This window comes from Gavialis gangeticus, unplaced genomic scaffold, assembly GCF_001723915.1.
Source record: "Gavialis gangeticus isolate Ggan-Ray unplaced genomic scaffold, GavGan_comp1, whole genome shotgun sequence".
NCBI classification, from domain to species: Eukaryota; Metazoa; Chordata; order Crocodylia; family Gavialidae; genus Gavialis; species Gavialis gangeticus.
This window is the reverse complement of record NW_017729020.1, coordinates 10,420,505-10,443,531: the sequence shown is the minus strand read 5'-3', so window position 1 is coordinate 10,443,531 and position 23,027 is coordinate 10,420,505. Positions and strand designations below refer to the sequence as shown.

The window sequence follows — 23,027 nt, the reverse complement described above, 5'->3', positions numbered from 1 at the left end:
TCAAAGTCCTGGGGCACAGCCACTACGTGGATGAGTTCTTGTTAAAAAAACTGTCCCACCAGTAACACTAGTCACCTGTTCCCATGAACGCCAAACCTGAACTCAACAGCAAACAGCACAAGGTTCAGCTTCACAAAGCACAACCTAAGGAAAGGAACAGGCCAGATTTACAGTCACAAAGAGATACCTGGACATGTCCTCACTGTAAAAAGCAGACTGAGAGGCATATGGGGGTGGGGAAGAATAATCAAGTCTGCTCTACCTACCGGCAAACCTCTGGAAAAGACATGCCTACAAAATCATTGGAGAGCTTGTAAGTCATCACTTGATAGGCACTGCCTTTCAAAACATTTCTGTGCCGCATGCTTTTTCTCTTTACCTAAAATAAATGACCGTGGAGAGAATACATTGTTATGAAAGCAAATGTACCAGATGACGCCGTGTAACAAGTCTGGGCTGGCCACATGGCACTGATACAACCACCTTTGCAGTTACCAGAGATGGAAGGACCCCAGTTAGCTGCTGTAGCAAGAAAAACACACCATATATAAATAATGAGCCAGGTTAATCCATACCTCACTTGAATGCTTCACACTTATGTAATCATTAAAGAGAATATAGTTTCTCATCATAACCAACAAAGACGACAGTCATGTATTGATAAAATACAAAGCCTCAGCGTCTCATTACTTGAAAGCAAAACTGTCTTTTACTTTGCAATACAATTTTCCTAGCTATCTGCCTTATTTAGGGCTGCTTTCTTCTTAAAAGTATATTGTTATTAATTGTACATAATTATTATAATCATATATAAATTGCCATAACTAAAATCCTATCCTGCAGTCAAGAGGATGGGTAGGAAAACATGTGAAAATAGTTCTCTGCTCTAGAGAACATCTTCTCAAATACTGGGCTTACCATTGTTATGCAACTTGATCCACCCAGCTCTGCAAAGTAGGTAGATAGAATTTTTATACCCACCTTGCAGTCATTTTGCATAGAAGTAAATGCTTAAGCAAGGTCTATTTTGTCTGCCTCCCTTAAAAGAATATCTATCCTGTTACAAGAGGTTTGATTCCAGGGTAGCCATGTCCACTGTGGGAAAACTGCACACCTATAACTCTATTTAGTGACATTATTCTGTTATAGCAGAACAACTAAAGCTAACCCGAGAAGGACAACTCGTTGCATGACAACTTGCAGGATCTGGAAATTTGTTTTCATTTTGCACCCAAGGGAAAGGCTCTAAAGCTGTCCAAGACTCAGGAGAAACAGAATGGTGTTGAAAAGCCTGATTTTTTAGTAAAAAGTCAGGGTTGTTGTTTTTTTTTTTTTAATTTGGTATCCTCTTTTCCCCCAGTTCTGGTCAGCGGTGACCAGCAAGCCCTGCTACTCCAAGTTCTGACTGGGTCTAGAAAATGACCCCTCCGGTGTATAGATAAACTCTGTATTTATTTCACAGTCCATTCATTTAGTTTTGCTTAAATACATCCTATGAATGAAAAATCCCAGAAGTCAGAAGGGACAGCATAATGGTCTATTTTAATTGACAACGCCGGGAAATTAAATTCCTGCAGAGTCTACTTGGGGAAGGCAACTCAGCTGGCCACTAGGTGATAGTAAAAGCATACTCAAGCACTAGGAAACATGTGGCTTACTCAGACAACTTAATGCCTACCAGCTTTTTTTTTTTTTATTTTTATCTTTTTATTACATCTTGTGACATTGGCTGCGAGAACTGCAGAGCCATTTTTTTGTATTGAAAAGTTAATATGTTGCTTATCAACTTCATTCTTTAATAGGGACAGATCAGGAATAGGAGATGGAAGGAGGCTAAATTCAGACTGACCCCTTTGCAGAGAGACATCACAAGTTCCAAGACTCAGGTAAGTCTCAATTAAATTCTAATTTAAAGGCCTAAGCAGTTTAGAGGCCTTGCAATGTCCCTCTCCAAAAGGGGATTTGAAAGAATAAAACAGGCAGAAAATAAATAAGTACAAGAGGATCCTACAGTGTGCAAAGCAGGTTATTAACCTCACAGGAAACAAAGAAAGAAAAGTTCGCTCATGCCTCAGCTCATTGACATCAGTTCAAATCCAAAGATGCCCATGAAGTCTTGCATATTCAGTGTCCTGCACTTCAAAATGGTGGCAGTGGTGCTTTAACTAAAGCTTGCTGGACAAGCTTTAGTTAAAAGCACCTGGGCTGCCACTTTTGAAGCACAGGGACACTGAATATACAAGGTGCAGAGGCTGCGGGAATGCGCTAACTAACATGCTCCAGCAGACTTGATTCATCAAGTCTGCTCCAATGGTGCCATAATTACAGTGCATTGGAGCAGCGTGTCCCCACACGTCTACAAGCACTCCCTAATACAGCAGACAGGTGTTTGTGCCCGAAAGCTTGCAAAGAACAATTTTTCCAACTATTTAGTTGGTTTAATAAAAGATATTACCTTTACCCAAAGAACCTTGTTTGCCCTAGTACTGAGTAAACTCTTTGATAAAAATAGTCCCTTGGGTTACCACATCTGCTCTGCCACTCTAAGACACAGTATGGACAAGGCAAGACTGAAAATACCCATGCAGAGTTTTGACTCAAACAAGCATTTCAGATGCATGCATATAGATAAAATTCCCCAAGGCTGCATTTGCACTACTTGGACAAGCAAAGCATTTACCTTAGCACTCTCTGTCCTCACAAACAGACTGGTTAGGAGGGTGGACAGGCCTGGAACCAAGCAACTTTGTGCTATAAATCCAAGTTTTAGTTCTGCAAAACAGATGATGCTGTCCCCTATTCTCCAGTCCCAGTTGGGGATGTTCGGTAGGTATGCCTGTCTCCAGATAAGAAAGCAAGAACAAGGGTAAATAAAGTTAGGCAGGCTTACCATGACCCTGAAAAATAAAACTCTCTTCAGTCTTCAGTTTTCAATGAAAAATAGGTTTGGGAAAAGAATGGCTTTATGTTTCTCTAAGAGTATGGTTTACTATGTGCAGTTTAGCAGCACAAAAAACTGAATCTTTATTTCGATCAATATTTGACAGCAAGCAATAGGAAATACGAGAAAAATCCATTTTGATCATTTATTGTTTAGTTATAAGGAGACTCTAGATCTGTAACTGAAGAAGCAAGATAAATAGGATTCAATCTTGGCCCTGTTGAAGCCAAAGGAAGCTTTAACACTAACATCACTGAGGCCATGGCCTTACTCTGGACGTTGAGTATGACTGACAGACATACAGACAAACCACAGGAATTACTGTGCTACCTTGTTATGTGACTGGATTATCTGTATGATGACTCTGGTGTTTGGATAGTGATTCTTGATAGAGAGCACCCTGTGAGAAAAAACATATATACCTCTTGATTTATTTCCCGAGTCATTGAATCTGCATACAAACTGTACTGTTTCTAAAGGAAGAGCTCCTACCTATTGAATCACCAGCATCACATACAGCTCCCCCATGCACCCCAGGAGTTGCCCATTCAAATACTGACCCAGCCCAACCTTGCTTAGCATGCGAGAGCTCATGCAATTACTGCACACGGTAGTACACTTGCAAAGCATACCACGGTTTGCTCCAGATAAAGGAGTATGACTCTTTGAGAGCTCCAACATCCTGCATGCATGTGAGAAAGCAAGAACACAAGTCTTTGTGATTGCAGAGACCAAACTGCTGCCAGTTGCCTCCGTTGTCTTGCATAACACCTGGCATCTAAATATGGGAAAACAGTCAGGTGGCCTTAGTGTTCTCCTGCCAGGAAGAAAAGGGAAAAAAAAAGAGAGCGAGGAGAAAGACAAACCCATTTCTTGCAGGTGTTAGTTTTAGCCAGCCAAAGAAAGGAAACATTGGGAGATTTGGGCCTACCTCATAATACTGGAAGTGTCTTCAGTGTAAGGTTCTGAAGAACAAATGTCTGCAAGGATCAGACATGCATTTGCAGATCCCATCTATTTCCCAGGAAAGAAAAGCAGAATTGGGGTTTAATTCCACATGAAGCACAACAGTCCTCTGTACTAAGCTGATTTTATGGCACGTGTCTTTGGTTTAAAACAAGCCTAGGACCATCCTAACTGTACTGCTTTGGACTGGCACACAAGACTGAATCATCCCTTAAGATTCAGGAGCCTACAGGCTCCATTCAAGCAACTCATACAGAGCAGGATGCAGATTTGCACTGTCAAAATGGTAAAAGGTGATACATTCACAGCTGCTATTCTTAGAACAAGCAGAAGCACTGAAATCTCCCCCAACAGTGAATTGCCAAAAATACTGAAACACTACAGCAGGCTAGGAGAGTTCAGTTTCCATCACCTGATCACTTTTTGGCTTTGCCAGTGAGACTGCCAACGCAGGTTCATTTCATTTGTCCTTCGGGAGCTGGAGGGAGGCCTACCAAATGCATTTCACACAGGCCAACACCCAGAAAAGACTGGCCCTGGATTCAGTCTAGTTATTTACATATACTTTTAATGACTAATAAACCAGATTCCTTCCCTCTTCCTTCATTAGGATATTTTACCGAGAGGCTGCAATGTTAAGAAAAAAAATGTGCCTCCTAAATACACTTCCTATTTTCCAGTCAAACCGAATGAGAAACAAACATGACTCAAACTGCTGATTTTTTAAGTGCTGTTTCTAACCATCAACAAGATTCTCAGAGGTTTAAAACCAGTAATTTAAAGCCAATTTCCAAAACTGCTACATTTCATGGAATTTTATTCATGCCTCTTAAAAGCAGAAAGCTCGCAATTTGGTTGTGGCGTTTATTTTTCCCTTTCCATCTTTGCACTTCTTATTCCACTAGGCAGACAGACATTTAGTAACAGATTCCTACAATCATATTCGCGTTGAAAGGGATATAATTCTACAAAGTATTCCTCTGAAATAAATGGGGTTACTTGAGAAGTAGTCTGCTCAGTGCAAATGTAGGCAAGCCAAATCTAAACATTTGGCTGGAAGGAGCTTCTAGCTGGAGACACAAAACTATGGGTCATGAAATGAAAAGGGCAGATAGAAAAGGGAGTCCTTACCTGAACTCGCTTCAGATCTTCATCGTTCAGTGCAGAACCATGGAAGAAAGTGGTGTAGGGTGAATAGCAATTGAATACAGCTTCTAGCTCCAGGCTAGGAAGCGATCTATGCATTGAAGAAAATACAGAAGAGAAGGGAAAAGCTCTTCAAGTGCTAATACTTATGTTCACAGTCTTTCAACAATACCATTTGCCATTAAAAGAAAAAAAAATCAACCTAATGGGACTTTGACAGGTCAGTGAAGGTGCATCATTTAGACTTCAATAAAAACAAACCTTTGTAAAGCTTAACCACCATGGAAATGTTCCCTGGATTTTCTCTCTTTCTTTTTGTAATTACAATGAGAATTTTTAAATGAGCCTTTCTACTAAAATGAGCACAGACCAACCCTAGCCCCCTTGTGCTAAAGCATGTGAAATAGAAAGCAAGGGACTAATCCCACCTTTTGCAAGAAGTTGGAATCATTTCTCTTCACGCCACACAACACTTCACCTATCTTCCTCTTCTTAAACCTAGTTGCTATATTCTTACTTCATGGACAGACTTTTTTTTTTAAACTGGTATTCCAAATGAAACTGTGTTTTGCCCATCTCATAAACTCACAGACTTTAAGGTGAGAAACACCTTTTAAAACATCCATTCGAAGCTTCCATAGGTGCTACACCATAGAATATTGTCAAGTTATTCGTTACTGAGCACAATAAATTATGTTTGACTAAAATATTTTCCATAGGAGTTTTTTTTTTTTTTTTTTAAACTATGAGTTGAAGACAGCAATAGATGGAGAATCTACCACTTCCCTTGTTAGTTTTCTTGGTAGGATTATTAATCTTCCTCAAAGTTAACAATGTGTGCCTTCCTTTTCATTTGAATTCGCCTGGCTTTAAATTCCAGCCATTGCTTCTTGTTATGCCTCTCTCTGCCAGATTAAAAAGGACTTTACTACCTGGTATATTGCCCCCATGGAGTAAGTTATGCACTATAATCAAATCAATTCTTAATCTTCTATCTGACAAGGTACTTAGACTGAATTGTCAATTTAAAGCATTATTTTGCAGTCCTTGAATCATTTTTGTGGCTCATTCCTACAGCTTCTCCAATGCAGTAACTTCTTAAAAGTGTTGTCTCCGTCATCAGCTCACCACTGATCTCTCCAACACCTCTTGCCAAAATAAAATCATCTTCCCACTTAGTTTTCCACCTCTGAAGGTTCTTCTTTTAGAAACCTGTTCAACGACCATCTTCTGCTTGGCTAAGGTATTTGTGAGGATAATGTGTTTGAAATGCCTGACATGTCTTCGGCTCTACCAGCATGGTTCCATTCTCCTTCCTTTTCGAACCCCAATATGACTAAATGAGTTATGAGCAACTGATAGAAAACACTTTTGCGTACAAATACAAAGATGCATGAAAAACTGAGAATACCAACAGCTACCCAACAGCCTACTCTGAGTCCTGCCAAAGTGAGGCAATCTCAGGTAGAGCGAGTCTAAAATATGAATCAAAAAGGAGAGTCATTTTATTTCCTTTAGACAACAATAACAGAAAACATTTCATCACAGAACTTCCCCAGGTGGGAAGGCCTCAGCTGAGTCCTATTTTATCATATCTCCCATTAATTAGTTATAAAGTGCGACTTCCCTTAGCACAATCCACCTGGCAAAATAAAACCTTCTAGCATGATCGGGAAGTGTATATGACATGTCTTTGAGATACAGAGATACTTACTCTCCCAGAAAGAGTATCTCAGTGCAAATATCTCCTGTGTCCTGGGGCAGGAAGTCTCGCAGGAAAGCAGTCACGCTGTCCAGAGTGATATTACCGCAGACAACAATATATCTGCAGAAAGAGATTCAGAGAGCCATCTGTCATATTTGGAACCTATACAGTGCTCGCTACAAACATGGCACCTCGTGTAACGATATATTCACTTGTAGTACATTAATCAGTCTTTAGATGTCTCTGAATACTATACAAACTTCTAGGCAGGCTGCGGTCCCAGTTATGTACAGCAAAGGTTTGGAACCAATTTGTGTCTGTAACTGTGACTGTGATTCCATATATCATGATCCTGCCCATGGAAAGATTTATTTTGCAAACAAAAGGAGTGCCTGTACATGAGCATGAAGGCTGCTCCAACACGCTGTAATTACAGCGCGTTGGAGAAGACTCAGTTAATCAAGTGTGTTGGAGCCTGGTGAATTCCCCGCTCCAGCAGCCTCCTGTGCCTCTTGTATCAGTGTCCCCACTCTTTGAAATGGCAGTGGGGGCACTTGAACTAAAAGTCCCAAGGGTGCTATTTAAATGGTTTAGATGTAAGAAAGGGGGGGAGGGGAGGAATAATTTAGGAGAGACTAGGACAAAAGAAGTTTGAGAGGAGAGTTAATCGCAGAAAGAAGATACCAGGTATCAGAGGGCTACTTAATCTAACACGCATAGGTATAACAAGATCCACTGGCTAGAAGATCAAAAAACTTCAACCAGTTCTATTGAAAATAGATAAAGCAATGAAGAATATGTTAGAAAAGTGTGTTTCATCTGAGAGTGGTTTTCTTGTTTCATCTGACTTAGCTCTAATTTATCTAGCTGTTAACTGCTAGAGGTAGATCCGGTGATAAGGACCATGTTTGACAGACAGAAAGTTTTTGGATTTCGTTCAAGCTCTTCTCTGAGGATTATTTCACTCCTCGTTTCCTCATTTCCTACACCCTGGCTGCATTTACATGTGCAATTAATTCAAAGCAATAAACTCTGGAGCATTTTGAGCTGGAGTAAATTACTCCCAGGCATAGCAACTATACATGCACCCAGGACAGCAGCAATTTCAGCTGGGGCACGGCAGTTTACACCAGGGCCAGGAGCATGAAAGGGATCAGCCCAGGGCTCCAGTTGGCAGCGTTGGGTGACAGAGGGGCTGGCTGGAGCACAAGAGTGCTGAAAATGCAGAGCCATGTGGATAGGTAGCAGGCAGCAGTCTGGTTCCCTGCTGGGTGGGCCGACTACGCACAATTTATGCCTGCAGTCGGCGTCTACACGTGTGTTTAATTGCAGTTAATTACCCTTCCGTAAGTCGGTCATGTCTCTGACAGTACTGTTGGGGAGTACTATCTTACAGCTGTGTTAATTAGTTTACTGCCGCTGAATAGTGTTGCATGTGTAGACAGTGTTGCTTAACTCCGCAGTTAGTCTAATCTGGAGTTAAGTGCATATGTAGAGGTGGCTCCTGTCTATTAATCTAATCTTTGTTTTTCAAAGACAATAAAAACAGTCACACTTACTTTCTGCCTTTTACCACCTTGTAGGACCCTTCATATTTTTTGTTGCTTCCAACAACATCCGCAATTTCAGGGATGAAATTTGCAAACAGGACCTAAAGTGTCATGAAATACAAAATACTTACAGACACCTTTGCCTTTTCCACCCATGCTAAATTTCAGCATTAGGAGCCATGGCAGCCTCAGATTTGCTTCCTAACCCCACCAGTACCAAGTGGTGAAATGCATGTTGTATAACAGTGTGATATACGGATAGTGCAATCAATGCATTAGCCCCAGGGATCCAGCCACACCAGTATCCAGGCTCCAACCTTGGCCAATGTTAACAGCTTTAAAACCAAGCGAAAGCATCCCTGTAAGAAGGGAAAGTCATCCTATGGGAATATATTGGGAGGGTAATTTAATTCAGTTCCAACTTCTCTGAAGCTACATCAGGGACTTTGAGCAAATCTTTCCTTTGTATCAACTGTCTATCTGTAAAAAGGGGATAAAAGCTTTCCTGACCTCAGTGTTGTGAGGATAAAACCTATTAAAATGGTCAGAGCCAGTGGTACGGAGTACAATGTAGTAGGCAGATAACATTTTTTCCCCAGTTCTGGTTAGTTAAAACTGGCCAAGTCTACATGTGCACTTTAATACACATTAGCTGATTTTAATGTGCATTCAAGTGTCATTTAAGGCATTTTTGTGTGTGTTGGGATGCAGCGCCAAGAGCTTTTAATTGGCGAGTTGCGCTAATTGAAAGTACCGGCATGTCACATGCATCAGCATCACCACGCATCCCAGTGCTGAAAAAATGGTGGCAGGTGCTTTGAACTAAAGCTCATTGAATATGTTTTATTTCAAAGTGCCCTACCGTCATTTTTTCAGTACGGAGCTGTGCGGCAACGCTGATACATGCGACATGCTGCTGGAGCGCATCAATTTCCATATTCCAGCAGACTCGATTAATCGCTGAATTTCCAGCGCATTGGAGCAGGCCCCATGCATGTGTAGGAGCCCTTAAACACCATGTTCTTTAGTTAATGCGCGTTAAGGAAGGCTTATACGCATTTTCCTAGTACTTCACAACAGAGGTACTAGATTTAATGCACATTAACTAAAGCATGTTCATGCATGTGTAGATGCGCCCACTGAGTCTGTTCCAAAGCCTGAGGTTTCTTCATTGAATTTTTGATGGTGGTAGTAAATATTTACTAAAAAAAAAAAAATGTCTGCATTGGCTTATAGCCAAATACTTTCTGTATCCTGCTAAGATCAACCCTCTAAGATCTAGTTTGGTCATAAAAGCCAGTCAGGCCATCATTGTTCACAGCTCACCCCTGAATATGAGTACTGGCACTCAAATCATTTCATTCCAGAGAAGTGGTCAGACACAGAAAGGAGAGAAGCATTTCTTACCAACCCGCCAATGATGAAGAAAATCATGGAAACACGACCAAGGCAAGTTTTAGCTACAACATCTCCATAGCCAACAGTTGACATAGTCGCCATTATCAAGTACAAACAATCAAAATAGCTCAGGAACTGAGAATTGTCATAATTGATCCAAGGATCTCCAGAATTCTCCACCTCGCAGGAAAAAAATTGAGACAGAAAGAGTAGGGAGGATTCAGATAAGGTCATCTGTCCTTAATAATTATTAATTAGATTAATAATACATTAATTAGGCCCAGCATGAAAGGGTGCATCTTGGAAAGTTCTGGTGGAGTAACAGTTCTGTTGCTGATCCCATGCAACTTTGGTTTCCTCAGGGATGAAACAGTCATACTTTTGGTAATGGACCTGCTGCTTATTGCCCAGGAGTTACAGTACTGCTTCACTGCTGACAAACTAGCTACAGGATTTGTCAGGTGCCATGTTCCAACTCACAAATATATAGCCGGATTCTCAACCACCTCCTTCTGTTACCTGAACAAGGGTGTGAAGCCTCTTTGCCAGAAGTTATTGTCTAAAGCCAGATTTATGTATAATAAATAAGCATAATTGTAGCTACATCAATGTAGCTAACCTGGTGTAAAACACAAACGACCCTATGCAACACCAATTTAAAATGGAGCTTATACCGGTACATTTTAGTCTGGTAACATATGCCAGTTAAGTTGGACCAGTGTAAATGCCACTTCCCAGGTGCAGTACATCTATATCAGGCACTTAAGATGATGTTGCTACAATAATGCAGATGTGACAATATCCTGACTATAAATAAGCTCTGAGCCTTAGATAGCCTATGCCCTGCTCCATTAATTTTTGAACCTGCATACATTTTCCTTGGGGCTGGTACAGCTAAGAGAAGATACCTTCCCCCTTTTGTCCCATTTTTCACTTAAGGCAAATTTATAGCAAGCTTTGTACTTAAACAGTACTCCCTTCCTACCTTTCCCAAGTGAAAGGCTGCTAAATGTACCCTCAAAGCATCTGTCTTAGTACTGACTTGTGGTCCCTAGAAAATGTGTAGCTGATTGTACGTACCAGGTGAATAAACCCTGCAGATGTAAGCCAGGTGCTGAGAAATACAGCTAACAGTTTGACCAGCTTGATTGAATTACTGGGGATAGGAGGGGAAAAAACATGTATGAGAATGAGCTATGTGAAAATTACAGCTTCCTGCATGACCCTGAATTCACTTATTCAAGTCAAAATACTGTCCTATCAGGCGTAGTATGACACAGAAACATACTGTGTAGGACTTTAAGGGACTTCATAGGTCACTGAGCCCAGCCTCCTGCTATCATAGGGTGTTTATAGACATACTCTGGTAGGTGGCGGTGGGGGGGGACATGCTTTAAATTAGCAAGGCTCCAAGAGTCACACTAATTAAAGCGCCTGGACCATTGTGTACATCAGCATCCCCGCACTGAAAAATAGCAGTGGGGACACTTTAACTAAGGTCCATCGAACCAGCTTTAGTTAAAGCGTCCCCGCCATCATTTTTCAGCATGGCAATGCTGATACACATGATGCTAGTCTGCTAGTGTGGTAATTACCGTGCTCCAGCAGACTTGATTAGTCTTCTCCAACACGGTGTAATTAGAGCACATCAGAACAGCCTCTCTGCACATTAATAGGAGCCCATAGGCATCTGTCACATAATCCCATCCATAAACTGATCCACCTCCATCCTCAAACCAATCAAGTTTCTTGCCTCCAGTACTCTGACTAGGCAGCTGTTCCAAAAATCTCACTCCTCTGACAGCTAAAAGCGTTTGAATTTCCAGCCTAAATTGACTGATGGCCTGTTTATGCCTATATAGAATTCACTTATTGGCCCTTGTTATGAGATGGGTCAAAGCAATATCATTAAGATATGGAGCAGAACCTACATTTTTCTGAAGTTTGACCAACTGAGACCCAGGTCTTTGGTTCAGCTGATGATGGAGTCGCAGTGGCAGATGCAATGCTCAAAAATCACACTGGGCACATCTACACGAGATGTTTGCTGTGGAGTTGACTAATTAGCTCCACAGTAAAACGTCACTGTTTAGGCGTGTAGTGCTAATAGGATGGAGTAAATTAGGATAATACTGCCAAACACAAATACTAGCCTACGGTGGAGTTATTTACTGTGCTGCAACACAAGTGTAGATGCTGATGCAGCTGGTTCGTCCTGCACTGAAGCACCCTTGTGTCCCAGCCAGCCCCTCCTTAGCACATTGAGCCAGGGGGAGCAGCCCCCGACCAGCAAGCTGACCCCCGAAACCCCCTGCCAGCCCAGGCTGTGCCACCCCCACTCAACGTGCTGCAGTCCCGGGTGCACATGTAAACACTGCACCCGGGAGAAAAACTCCCTCACAAACTGTACCGGAGTTTATTCAGTTGAATTAATTTGATGTGCAAACACGCCCACTGAGACCTGCATCAGCACTCTTCCAAGATCTGGGGGCTTTCGGATCCAGATCTTTGGTACTGGCCAATCTCTAACTATTACAAGAAACAGTAAATGAGACATAGTGCTTTCTCCAAGGAGCTGGCAGTCTCATTCGATGCATGGTGTAACCATTCTTGCATACACCTGTGACAATCACAAAGCTCCCATTGACTGTAACAGTGCAGAATCAGGCTCTCTGTTCATAATCCATCTTCCCTATCATTTAATGGGTGTCCCGGCTGCTTATTCGTTGAGGCTCTGATTTTTTGTAAATGCACAGTTCCCTCTTGCTGATACTAGTGAGAGTTGCTTTGTGTGTAGTAGGGGAGGAAAGGTCCCAGTAACTGGCCATTTCCCAGATAATATTATAAAATAATTTCCCAAACAAGCCAAACTGTACTGCTACAAAATTATTTGTACCATTATTTGTATTTGGGTACCATTCGCTCTATAGGCCTGATGCATCAGCAGCACTGTGCTCAATAACTATACAGTGTTTTAGAAAACCGGCAGCATGGTGAATGAGTGATGATTCAGCCTCAGAAGGTTTAATGAACCAAGACACAGGCCTGGATGTCCACCCAGGCACTTGTACCCACCAAACAAAAACGAAACACTCACGGGGAAAGACTCCCACTTGGTGAGCTGTCATTCATGATTTTGGTCCAACTGCTAAGCCAGCCAAAATATAGGAACTGGGAGTAGATGACATGCGACTGAACTTTGGCTTACCTGGTCTTGGTGATTTTCAGAAACTGCAATATTTTGGGAAGTTCTAGCAACCTGAGCGCTCGCAAAAATCGAAAACCTATAGGACGAAAAAATGAAGAAATCAGAGGAAGGACCCGTCTAACAACAAGATCTTGTGCATGCGCGCACTTCTATTTCCATCTATAGCGGATGCCATATCCAACTGGCTACAGACGGTGAAATTCACTGCTACTCACAAACATACTCGTCTCTTGAGTTCCACTTAAGGCCTCAGAAGAGGCTTGTGTGATGAAAAAAAATAAGGAATTAGGTTCCTTAAGGTCTATCTTGAATGCCTAAATGAAGCTCAAGTGACACCCAGGCCATATAGACTTAACCCCAGATGGTACAGAAGCACTCTTACTGGAAGCACTGTGTTCTCCTCACTGAACTCCTCAAGTAAGTAACATTTCATATAGCTGCTCAGATGCTCAGTGAAGCACAGTATTAAAAGTTAAGCAGATCGATAGAGTGGGGTGGAAGGAGGAGTTGTACAGGCCTTGATCCAAATCTCTGACAAGGTGGGGAATTTTTTTCCAACCAGGCCTAGTTCTGATCCCACTCACAAAAGAGGAGAAGTCAAGATGGAGGACAAAACCTCCATCTCTCTACAGGAAAACATAAGAGGCTTTGAAATAAGAAATGAAATAAATGTGATGGGAAACTATATTCTGCTTTCAAACTTACCAAGCCAGTTCCTCTTCAAATAATAGGAGGCACAGACTGGAGGAATAGTGAAGAAATCCACAATGGAGTTCAGCTCCAGCCAGAATTTCAGCTTGTCGTCAGCTGCCAAGAACTACGGCAATATAGAAAACCAGACAGCATGAGAATGGCATAAAAGTGGGTCATATCAGAGCAGAAAGGAGGAGTCTGGTCAGCAAGCAGAGAGCAGCCCTTTTTATGAACTCCCTCTCTGAGTCAGAGACCCACTAGTGTCAAAGAGCCTGTGTCAAGCTAGTGTAGCCAAGGCACACCGCTCTTGATAGCTAATGAATGATGTACCAGGGAATAAGGGGGCTAGCAATGCCTTTGACTTCCCTGCCTGAATGACCATGTGCCCATTTACAGCTTGGAAGTGGACTTCAGCACACGCCCAGAGTGGGTGTCAAATTCATGTCCCAGAAGCCACCACTCTAGCACCCAGCCCAACCTTTGCTCTTGTGGGTACTCATTTAATGATTTGTTTTCTTTCGAAGTAATGCACTTTGTGACAATTAGCTGAACTGCGCCGACTTCAGTGGAGAATGTAGTTACAAGAAGGGGGAATTTGGTCCATTGTCTCACAGGTGTAGTACTGATGTCTCCCTCTTTTTCTCTTCATTCTCATTTATCTGCATGTCTCCCTGCACGATCTTTTATTTTTTTTAAGGCAGCCACAACTACGGTACCACATCCCAGAAGACAACGGACTAGAAAATCCAGAGGCTGGCAATCGCAACCCAAATACGTCATAAGGAAAATCTCCCTTTCTATAGACTTGGACAAAATTCCAGTGTCAAAATGTAAGATGAAAAGACAATTCGCATCAATGCAGTTAACAGTATTTCAACAGATGGTACACTGTGATCCACTCCATGCAAGGGAGAAAAGAAGGGAAATCTAGCTAATTGATTTAATGTTTTGAGGACTAGTGCAGGGGAACATGTGATTCCTGATGAGACCTGCAAAATAATTTGAAGGTGTTGACGGTACAAAACTAGGTGGAAATATGCAGCATTCGGGCTGATTATTACAACTGACCTTTAATGCACAGTGCCCTTACCCGTAATCCAAAATAGAAGAGGAAGAAGGTGTTGAAGCCCATATCTACAGGAAGGGTTTCATCTGGGAACGAGCTGAAGTATTCTATAGGTCTAAGGGAGGAAAGGTCACTGTTATTTGCACAAACTCCCAGGGTGCTTTAAACATTTAGGCCCTGATCCAAAACCCATTACAGCTACTAGATAAACACCTAAGAGCTTTAGTGGATCAGGTTTTATTTTGGATGTGAAATTTCCCCCACAATATGGGTAAAGGACTGCATTTTATCAAGCAACTTAAATCTCTGCTTACTCAGAGAGTGAGGGTGTATAAACAATATCACATTTCCATTAACATTGCTGAGTTAGTTACAAGATTCAGATCCCTTTACATGTCGTTTAAATTAATTGAAAATGACAATTTCATACACAGTATTTAATCAAACAGGGTGAAACCTTGGCTGCGCTGAAAAGAATGGCAAGACTTCAGTGGGGCATTAAATTAAAGGCTAAATTCTCACACCCCAATCACTGGCATGCTACCTGGATCTGGCTGGCAGCGAGGGGCGATGTAGGAGCTGGCCATGCATCTGAAAGCCAAATGAAGCCTCCCCCATGGTCGGGGAATTTTTGGGTGGAGAGATCTGGCCAGCTAATCTTGCCCTCTAAGTCAAACAGCATAAACACCGAGTTTAACCCGGAGGGTGTAATGCTATTCATGGAGTGAAGAGTACATAAATAATCTTAACTGCTTGTTTATGCCTTGAAAAGAAACTCTTTTCCCTCTGAAGCTACTCTGAGCTGTTTGGCAGCTTTCTAATGTCTTGGGATTAAACACAATATCGGATTGCACTTGATGTATAATTCTGCTTCTGAGGTTTGCCCCTGCTGATTGAATTCACTTCAGATTGTTCCAGGGCTTTTATATTTTATTTATTTTGTTTTAACATTCCATTTTATTTTTCTGATGTTATGCACCAGTCAAAATAAAATGCTGAGAAACAATGCCGTGGCATATTAAATCGATCAAAAGGTTTTACATATTAATATCTTTTTACCCCTGGGCACTTCCTCTAAAATATATGCATTCAAGTGCAGATTGATAGGGGCCATGCCATGCTTTAGTACTCAGTCTAGTTATTTTATTTCAGTCAAGTTGTTTACCAAGGGCTAGGTGTTCCAAAAGACCTTAATTCCCACCAAGAATAGGTGGCCAGATTTAAAGAAAGCTCAGTGGCTGGGCGTACAGCAGGTGCTGAGCTCCATTAAAAATTTAACTATATAAATGTCACAGTGGGAGCTGCCGGGTCAGCCACCAGTTCACATTTAAGTGCCAAAACGCACTTTTCAAGTTTGGTCCTCATTTTGCTGCTGAGCACTTGTGAATCTAAATCCACGACCAGAAAAGGAAAAGAAATAAAGTTTAAGGAAACTTGAATAAGTACAGCAGAAGAAAGCACTGGGGATGTTTTCTTTTTCCATTACACTATATAATCAGTAAATGTAGTTATATTGCAATTATAGTGTAATTACACCGAAGTTCTGCTTTTAATGTCTGTAATTATTACTAAATTTAAATAACTGGAAGGTTAACTAAATGAGTGAGTGATTGCAGTGTAAATACAATGTTCCTTAAATATAAAACTCTGTGCAGTACCCATGAAATCAAAAGAGTTAGGAAGTGTTAACTATATTAAATGTTAACTTTCTGCTTCCCTTGGCTAAAGGCAACATAAAGCAAAAACTGTAACAGTTGCAGTGGAACAACTACAGTGTAACAACTATGTAATTACAGGCACACTATGAAAAGAAATGAAATTACTGCCTTATGTTGGGCATTGTTAGCTCAAACCATCTTGTCACTGTTCATTTTCAATAGTGTATATCAAACAGGATAGCAATTGCTGCCTACTTTTCTATGCCAGAGCATACCATGAGAGACCACCAAAATTTCCTATTTATTATGACTTTCCTCCAAGCAGGAGCTACACGTAAAAACAGACTCTTCTTTCCTAAAATGTTAACTTGTTTTTTGTGGAAGCACACAGGGACTGACATTTCTTAGATATTCCAAACGAATCTGTGCAGGAACCAATTCTGCTGACTGCATCATCAATAAAATAATCAGCCATATCCTCTATTGCTATGGCTGACCTAAGCAGCAGAATGAACACAGCTGGATTTTGCAAGCTAAACAGTAAAACGTTGTTGTACATGAAACTGGAAAGACGCATCTAAAATTGACTTTGAATTGTTTGCATTTCCCCCCCAACTTCTTCCTGTGCAAGAGGAAGCAAAGAACGCTTTGGATAAAAACATCTGCATTCCACTTACGAGGCACAGTTGATAATGTAGATAATGAGGGATCCAATGCTCATTAGGAACACCAGTATCACCTAAAAGACATGTTAAGGAGGAGACTGTCACGAAGGTCTGCTTGCCTGTTCAATACTAGCTTAGAGCCAAAAGCACACTTAGGTGTCCTGCATATGTTATTTGTTTGCGACTTGGAGGAGAGATTCGAGGAAGGAAGGAAGAGAATTGCCATCATGAACGACTCCACTGCTGGCAATTTCAGTTGAGTGTTAAGCACCAAACAAGCTCTGGGGATCGAGTCCCTCTGATTATCCGCAAAAGACTGTGCCTTTCTAACCTGTGACTCCACCCAGATATGGAGGGAGCAGGGTTTATCATAGATTTCATAGACATTAGGGCTGGAAGGGACCTCGAAGATCACCAGGGGCAGGAAGTCAGCTAGGGTCAAAGGATCCCAGCAAGATAAGCACCCATTTATGCATTTCTGCCATTTCATTTTACACTCCCTCTGCATATGGAGGCTCCACATCTTCCTCCCAGGCTAGTCTGTATTACCAGGTGGTTGGAGAAAAACTCTGTGAATTGTGTTGCAAAAGTGATGCTGCTTTAGCTCTGTGCACAAAGCTTGGGTTTTGATTTGCCTGTGAGAACCTCAAAAGACCAGCTATGGCAGGGGTGAGCAATTATTTTGGGCAGAGGGTCGCTTACTGAGTTTTGGCAAGCCATCAAGGGCCACATGATAGGCAGCCAGGGGCAGATAAATACATTTTCTAAATTTTTTTAGGGGCCCCGTGGGTCAGACAGAATGGCCTGGCGTACCGCATCTGGACCCTAGGCGGCATTTTGCCCACCACCCCCAAGCTAAGGGGTCCTTGGATAGCTATGCCTCATCCTGCCCTGTGGGGTAGGAAGCTTGGTGTCAAGCAATCCACTTACCAGAACTCTCCCCACAAATGTTTGAGCGGATAGCATCATCTGCACCCTCTCATGGAAAGCTCCTTTCCAGAGGATTGAACTTGGTTTCTTTCGGTACAGCTGGTGAGCATCTTTTTTGTTCTTTCCCTAGAACAGATGCAAATAGATTGGGATCCTAGACCTGCTTGAGGTTGCACTGCTTCACAGGACTTTTAAAGCCACATACCCACCACATTAGCACAGAGACACAAAACAGAGAGCCAGTTTGGTCCATAGGCCGCAGGTCTCATGAGCGAGGCAAAAGGGAAACTTCCCTCAACTGACGTGGCAGGAACCACGTTGAGCTTTACCATACCGGAACGGTCTAGATGCAGATTTTACATGCACTTGCTCACACATTACCACCACATTTTGCTCTGCCATGTAGAAACCACAATGTTACAATGGACTTTCTTAATAGGTGTTTGAAGTCTGATGAAAAAAAAAAGATTTCACAAAAAACAAACACAGATACAAACCCACAAGTACACACAGACAAGCTTACAGTGTGTAAGTGTAGGCACACACCCCAATATTCACAGGTATGCGCACACATGGTGTACACAAATGTGCATATGTATACACAAACATGCATAATCTAACAAATACCCATAATTGTATGTATGTACGTAAGCACAGAAGCAGGCACCCACAAATACAAACAATTTTAGTACAACGTCTGCACACACACACCCATGTATACACATGTGACAGCAACCCAAAGTGAAAACAGAAAAGGGATTTTTTCCTACAGAGGCCACAAAGCTTTGTCATCATTAATAACCTGCAAGAACTGTGCAAGTTAAATCAGTGATGCTGGGATAAACAAACTTCACAATCCCAGGCATCAGATGGTTGTCTCCCAGGAAGAGAGAGGCCATTTTATCCTCATGTAAAGTACCGTGAATCTGATCAGATCCTTTATGTTTCTTAGTGGCTTTGTTTGCCTTCCTCTAAGGCATCATGTAAGGGTTACCTGGAGGTAGGACACAGGACTAGCTGGAGCAACTGTCTGACACAGAAAGGGCGAATTCTAGCCTCTCATGAATATTTTATTCCAACAACCCTGATGTAACAGCCTCATTAGGCTGAAGAAAAATGCTGAGAGCTAAATGCATCTGGAGTGAAGTTGCAGGACTCCTGTTTGGATGCTGCTCCCACTCACAGCAGGAATGGATCCTGCCTGTGGCCTCTGGGCCATCTCTAAGCTATACTCTCATGCGTGTCCTGGGACATGCCACTTCTCAGGCTTTGTCTGAAGATGGACAAAGAATTCACCTCTCTTTTCCCCTTGTATATGTGAACCCAGCGTCCCAGCAGTGGGATGAGAAATGTCCTGGCAACATCAGTTTGTACCCTTCTTGTCCTGTGGATACAGCTATTAACCACTAAAGCAAATAATGAAGGTTTATCCTGTGGGTAGAGATCTGTAAGCACCTTCCCTTGCCAAACACAATATTCAGACACCTGCATTTTAGACTGGATTGTCCATGAATTTTCCTTCCTTTTTTATCCACTTCTGGCAGTTCAGATCTCTGTACTTTACATCATACATCAAACCAAGCCCTATGTCTTCTCTTCTCCAAGTTTCCCCAAGTGCTACTGGCACCTAGTGAGCCAACAAAAAGGAACCAAACCCCATCTCTGCTCCAGCAGCCAAAAAGATGCCAGATGATCAGAAATTAATTTAATTCTTTGGCAAACAGAGATGCCTACAAGGTTGCCAGCAGCACAGGTGTTCCCCTCATTTTCCACCTACGCAACCCAGGTGAGTGGGTGATAACGTCAAACCCTCTCCTGCAAGTGATGGGAGGATGTGGCATGCCACAGCAGTGGGAAGGAGCTTGATATGATTTAAGAAAGACGACCTGGAGACATTTGAATTCTTTTGGTATCAGGTCATTAAGCAACCTGGGTGTGTAATATGAACAAAAAGCTTTTCAAGCATCATAATGTTAATGAATTTTGAGTGACTGTGTGAATAATGAGCAACTGTGTCTGTGTGTGCAAGATGAAGGTTTCCTAAAGGAGCCTAAAAAACTTAAGAGCTGAAATGTACTCAGAATGACACACTTAGTTGCCCCGAGCTCCTTTGAAAATCTGACCTGGTGTTTATATATTTGTATGGGAGACAGACATTATAGGCGTGTTTGCATGTACTGGATACATGCCCATCATATTGAGTTTGGGTTTAAGCATGCGAGTGTAAATGTGAATGTGCATGTGTATGGATAATTGTATATATTCATGAAAAGGGGAATACATCCTGTGCATGAGTATGTTTGTGGGTATTTGGATGTGTGCGTGTGTGGGGGCATTCTCATTGTCTGTATGCGAACATTCTTTACTGTGTAGGAGGGCAAACTTCAATATATTTTGTGCCTTGAAACATACGTTGACAAAAATCACCCTCCACCTCCTCACGCGTGATTTGACAGCAATCCCAAACACAATACCCTCCCTCACAATACACAATATATATTCTCTGAACACACGCTGTGCTCAGCACAGTACAGCAAAGGATCTAGTCAGAGACAGACTTTCTTGTTCAGAGCATAATTACAAGTAGTCTTTGTTCTTCTGAAGCCAAATTTTAAAAGGCTGCAAACTTTCAAGATTTCCATTTTCCCCATTTAGCACTTAAGTGTAAGCTTCTTCAAGAACACTTGGTATTACCTTTCTCCTTCGAGTATATTCCGAGATGAAAATGTATGCTTTTTTGGCTATCCTGGCAGCTATTATGACCACCAGGCCTCCCACAAAAACTGACAGAGAGGATATGATAAACGGCAGCCGGACATTCTGTGTAGAGCTGGTCTCGGGCCCATTCAAATGTTTATAAGGCATTTGCCTTTTCCTTCTTTTTCTTCCTCGACTTCCTCCACTGCTCAGCTACAATGTTCTAACGCACCTAATGCTTTTGTGATGTCATTATGATGTCACGATCAACTCTCAGCACAGTGAGGTCATTGGGAGGAGAAAGAAAGGACAGGTAGCAATGTAAAAACAGGACCTGGATCCAAACTCCCCCATAACAGGAAGTAATTATATTACAGGTTGTGAATCAAGCATTTGTCTTAGTAACTTTCTATGCTGCTGTGAGCTTTATGAACTAGTAAATCCTCCACTGAAAACTTTTCAAGCAGTTCTTCTTCCATAGATTCTGATATTGTATTATTAATATTCTTATGACCGACAGAAATGATCATTTTGTAGTTAAGCAATCAGATTAGGTTTTAAGAGAGCTTGGTTCAATTGCTGGCTCTTACACAGCTTTTTACATATGAATTTGAATCACTTGAGCTTTCTGAGCCTTAGATACCCCTCTAAAAATGAGGATATTAATTCTTCCTTTCTTCTACTCCTTGTTCAGCTTATCTACTTATCCTTGGGACAAGTGCAGCCTCTCGGGGCACTTTGTACAGCACCTTGCACAATGGGGCCCTGATTTCAGCTTCAGCATTTAGGAAAATCAGAGGAAGAACATGAAGACAGGAGGAATCAAAACTTGTGGAAGAAGTGACATCTTTTATTAGACCAACTAGGTATTTGCAAACAATTTATTTCATTTATTTGCAAGCTTTTGGACACACACACCCTTCGTCAGGCATAGGAGAGAGCAGAGATTGTAAAGGTTCTCCTAGGCAGAGATGAAAAATCATATTTTGCAGGAAAGCTGAAGGTGTGGGAAAGTCTCCTGTTTGGAATAGTTCATTTTGTCCAAGTTAGGCACAGAGAAAGGTTGAAAAAGTCTTTTGACCTTGAAGTCGTCTGGTGGCAAGCAGGATGTAGAAGTATATGTCCTTCACGTTATGATGTTTCATATTTCACAGAAGAGTAGAAATATGTGAAATACAAATTTGCATTCTACTTTTACAATCTCTGCTCTATCCGATGCCTGATGAAGCGTGTGTGCGCGCCCAAAAGTTTGCAAATAAAATAAGCTGGTTGCAAATATCTAGTTGGCCTAATAAAAAGATATCACCGCTTCCACGAGTTTGGATTCCTTCTGCCTCTAGACCCATATGGCTACAACCTGGATGCATGAAATCAAGAGGCATGTGCAGATTGGTTTCAATTTTGGAGCACCTAAAGGTGATGGGGTTGGGGGATTGAGAGCAGTTTTAGGTTGCGTCCATATGTAGTTCAAAAGGAAATATGAAGAATGTGACATTTTCAATTTAGAACTAGAGGGGGTGATAGGGGCTCAGGTGATAAACACTGCCATAGGCCAAATGCATCAAAAGTCTTCATCAAGCCATCTGAATAAGATAAAACCCCAAGTTTTCTTTTGATGTCACTTAAATTCAGATTTCACGGTGCCCTAGGAAAGAATGGCAAGAAGGAAGGAGCGATTTGGGACAAGGCGGCATTCTGCCTTTCTGTTGACAGGTGGCAGCATAACCTTGGAAATTAGCTACTCCTGCCATTGGATTTCGTTGTAAGAAAGATTTTGGAGTTGCTGGTGTCCTAGTGGGGCCCTGGCCAGAGGGGAGAACAAAGCAAAAGCAGCAGCACAATAGCTATATCTGCAACAGCCTGCTTCATGAAAAAAAAACACGCACCTCCTCCCATTCAGGCCCAGCCACCCCATCTGCAGCTGCTGAGGTAGTTATGGGATGAAACGAAACCAGTTAACTGGGTTGGTGTTTTTTTCCCCACCCTCTATTGAAACATAATTTCATCAAAAGCTTTAGGTCTTCAAGAGTTTTTTAAATCTTTTATGAACCCTGCAGATGAATAATGCAATCAGACTCTTCTTCATGCAATCAGGACAGCTGAGAGTGGAAGTGGTGATTTTGCCTGAATGGGGGAAACGCATGCCCATGAAAACCGAGTGGGGAAATAACAGCCCAGCAAATCTTCGGCTGGCGGGCAGAGAATGTATTATTGTGGCCTTTAAATACAGTCATTATTTAATACCCACCCTCCTCCCATCTGAGTGTCAGAGGGGACTGTGAATGATTGGAACGGATGGGATGCGTTTTGAATAGCGAAGACAAGATTGTGGACAGTTTGTCATCTGGCAGAATGTTATTTGTGTTTTCACCAAGACCGATACACCGCAATTACAATCAATTCC

The 23,027-nt window shown here is 41.9% G+C and overlaps 1 protein-coding gene across 1 annotated transcript in view; it reads right to left on the bottom strand.

The window, feature by feature from the left end:
- The window catches only part of KCNU1 (potassium calcium-activated channel subfamily U member 1), a 101,213-nt gene extending 83,165 nt beyond the window's left edge, over window positions 1–18,048 (bottom strand). Inside the window, 15 exon segments of the mRNA XM_019514516.1 lie at window positions 76–144; window positions 267–379; window positions 2,681–2,836; window positions 3,272–3,341; window positions 3,873–3,955; window positions 5,039–5,144; window positions 6,768–6,878; window positions 8,318–8,409; window positions 9,716–9,886; window positions 10,787–10,862; window positions 12,915–12,990; window positions 13,620–13,731; window positions 14,698–14,788; window positions 17,009–17,070; window positions 17,927–18,048. Of these exon segments, the coding sequence (XP_019370061.1) occupies window positions 76–144; window positions 267–379; window positions 2,681–2,836; window positions 3,272–3,341; window positions 3,873–3,955; window positions 5,039–5,144; window positions 6,768–6,878; window positions 8,318–8,409; window positions 9,716–9,886; window positions 10,787–10,862; window positions 12,915–12,990; window positions 13,620–13,731; window positions 14,698–14,788; window positions 17,009–17,070; window positions 17,927–17,965 (1,427 nt within the window). The 5' untranslated portion in view covers window positions 17,966–18,048.
- Between the last annotated feature and the right edge of the window lie 4,979 nt (window positions 18,049–23,027).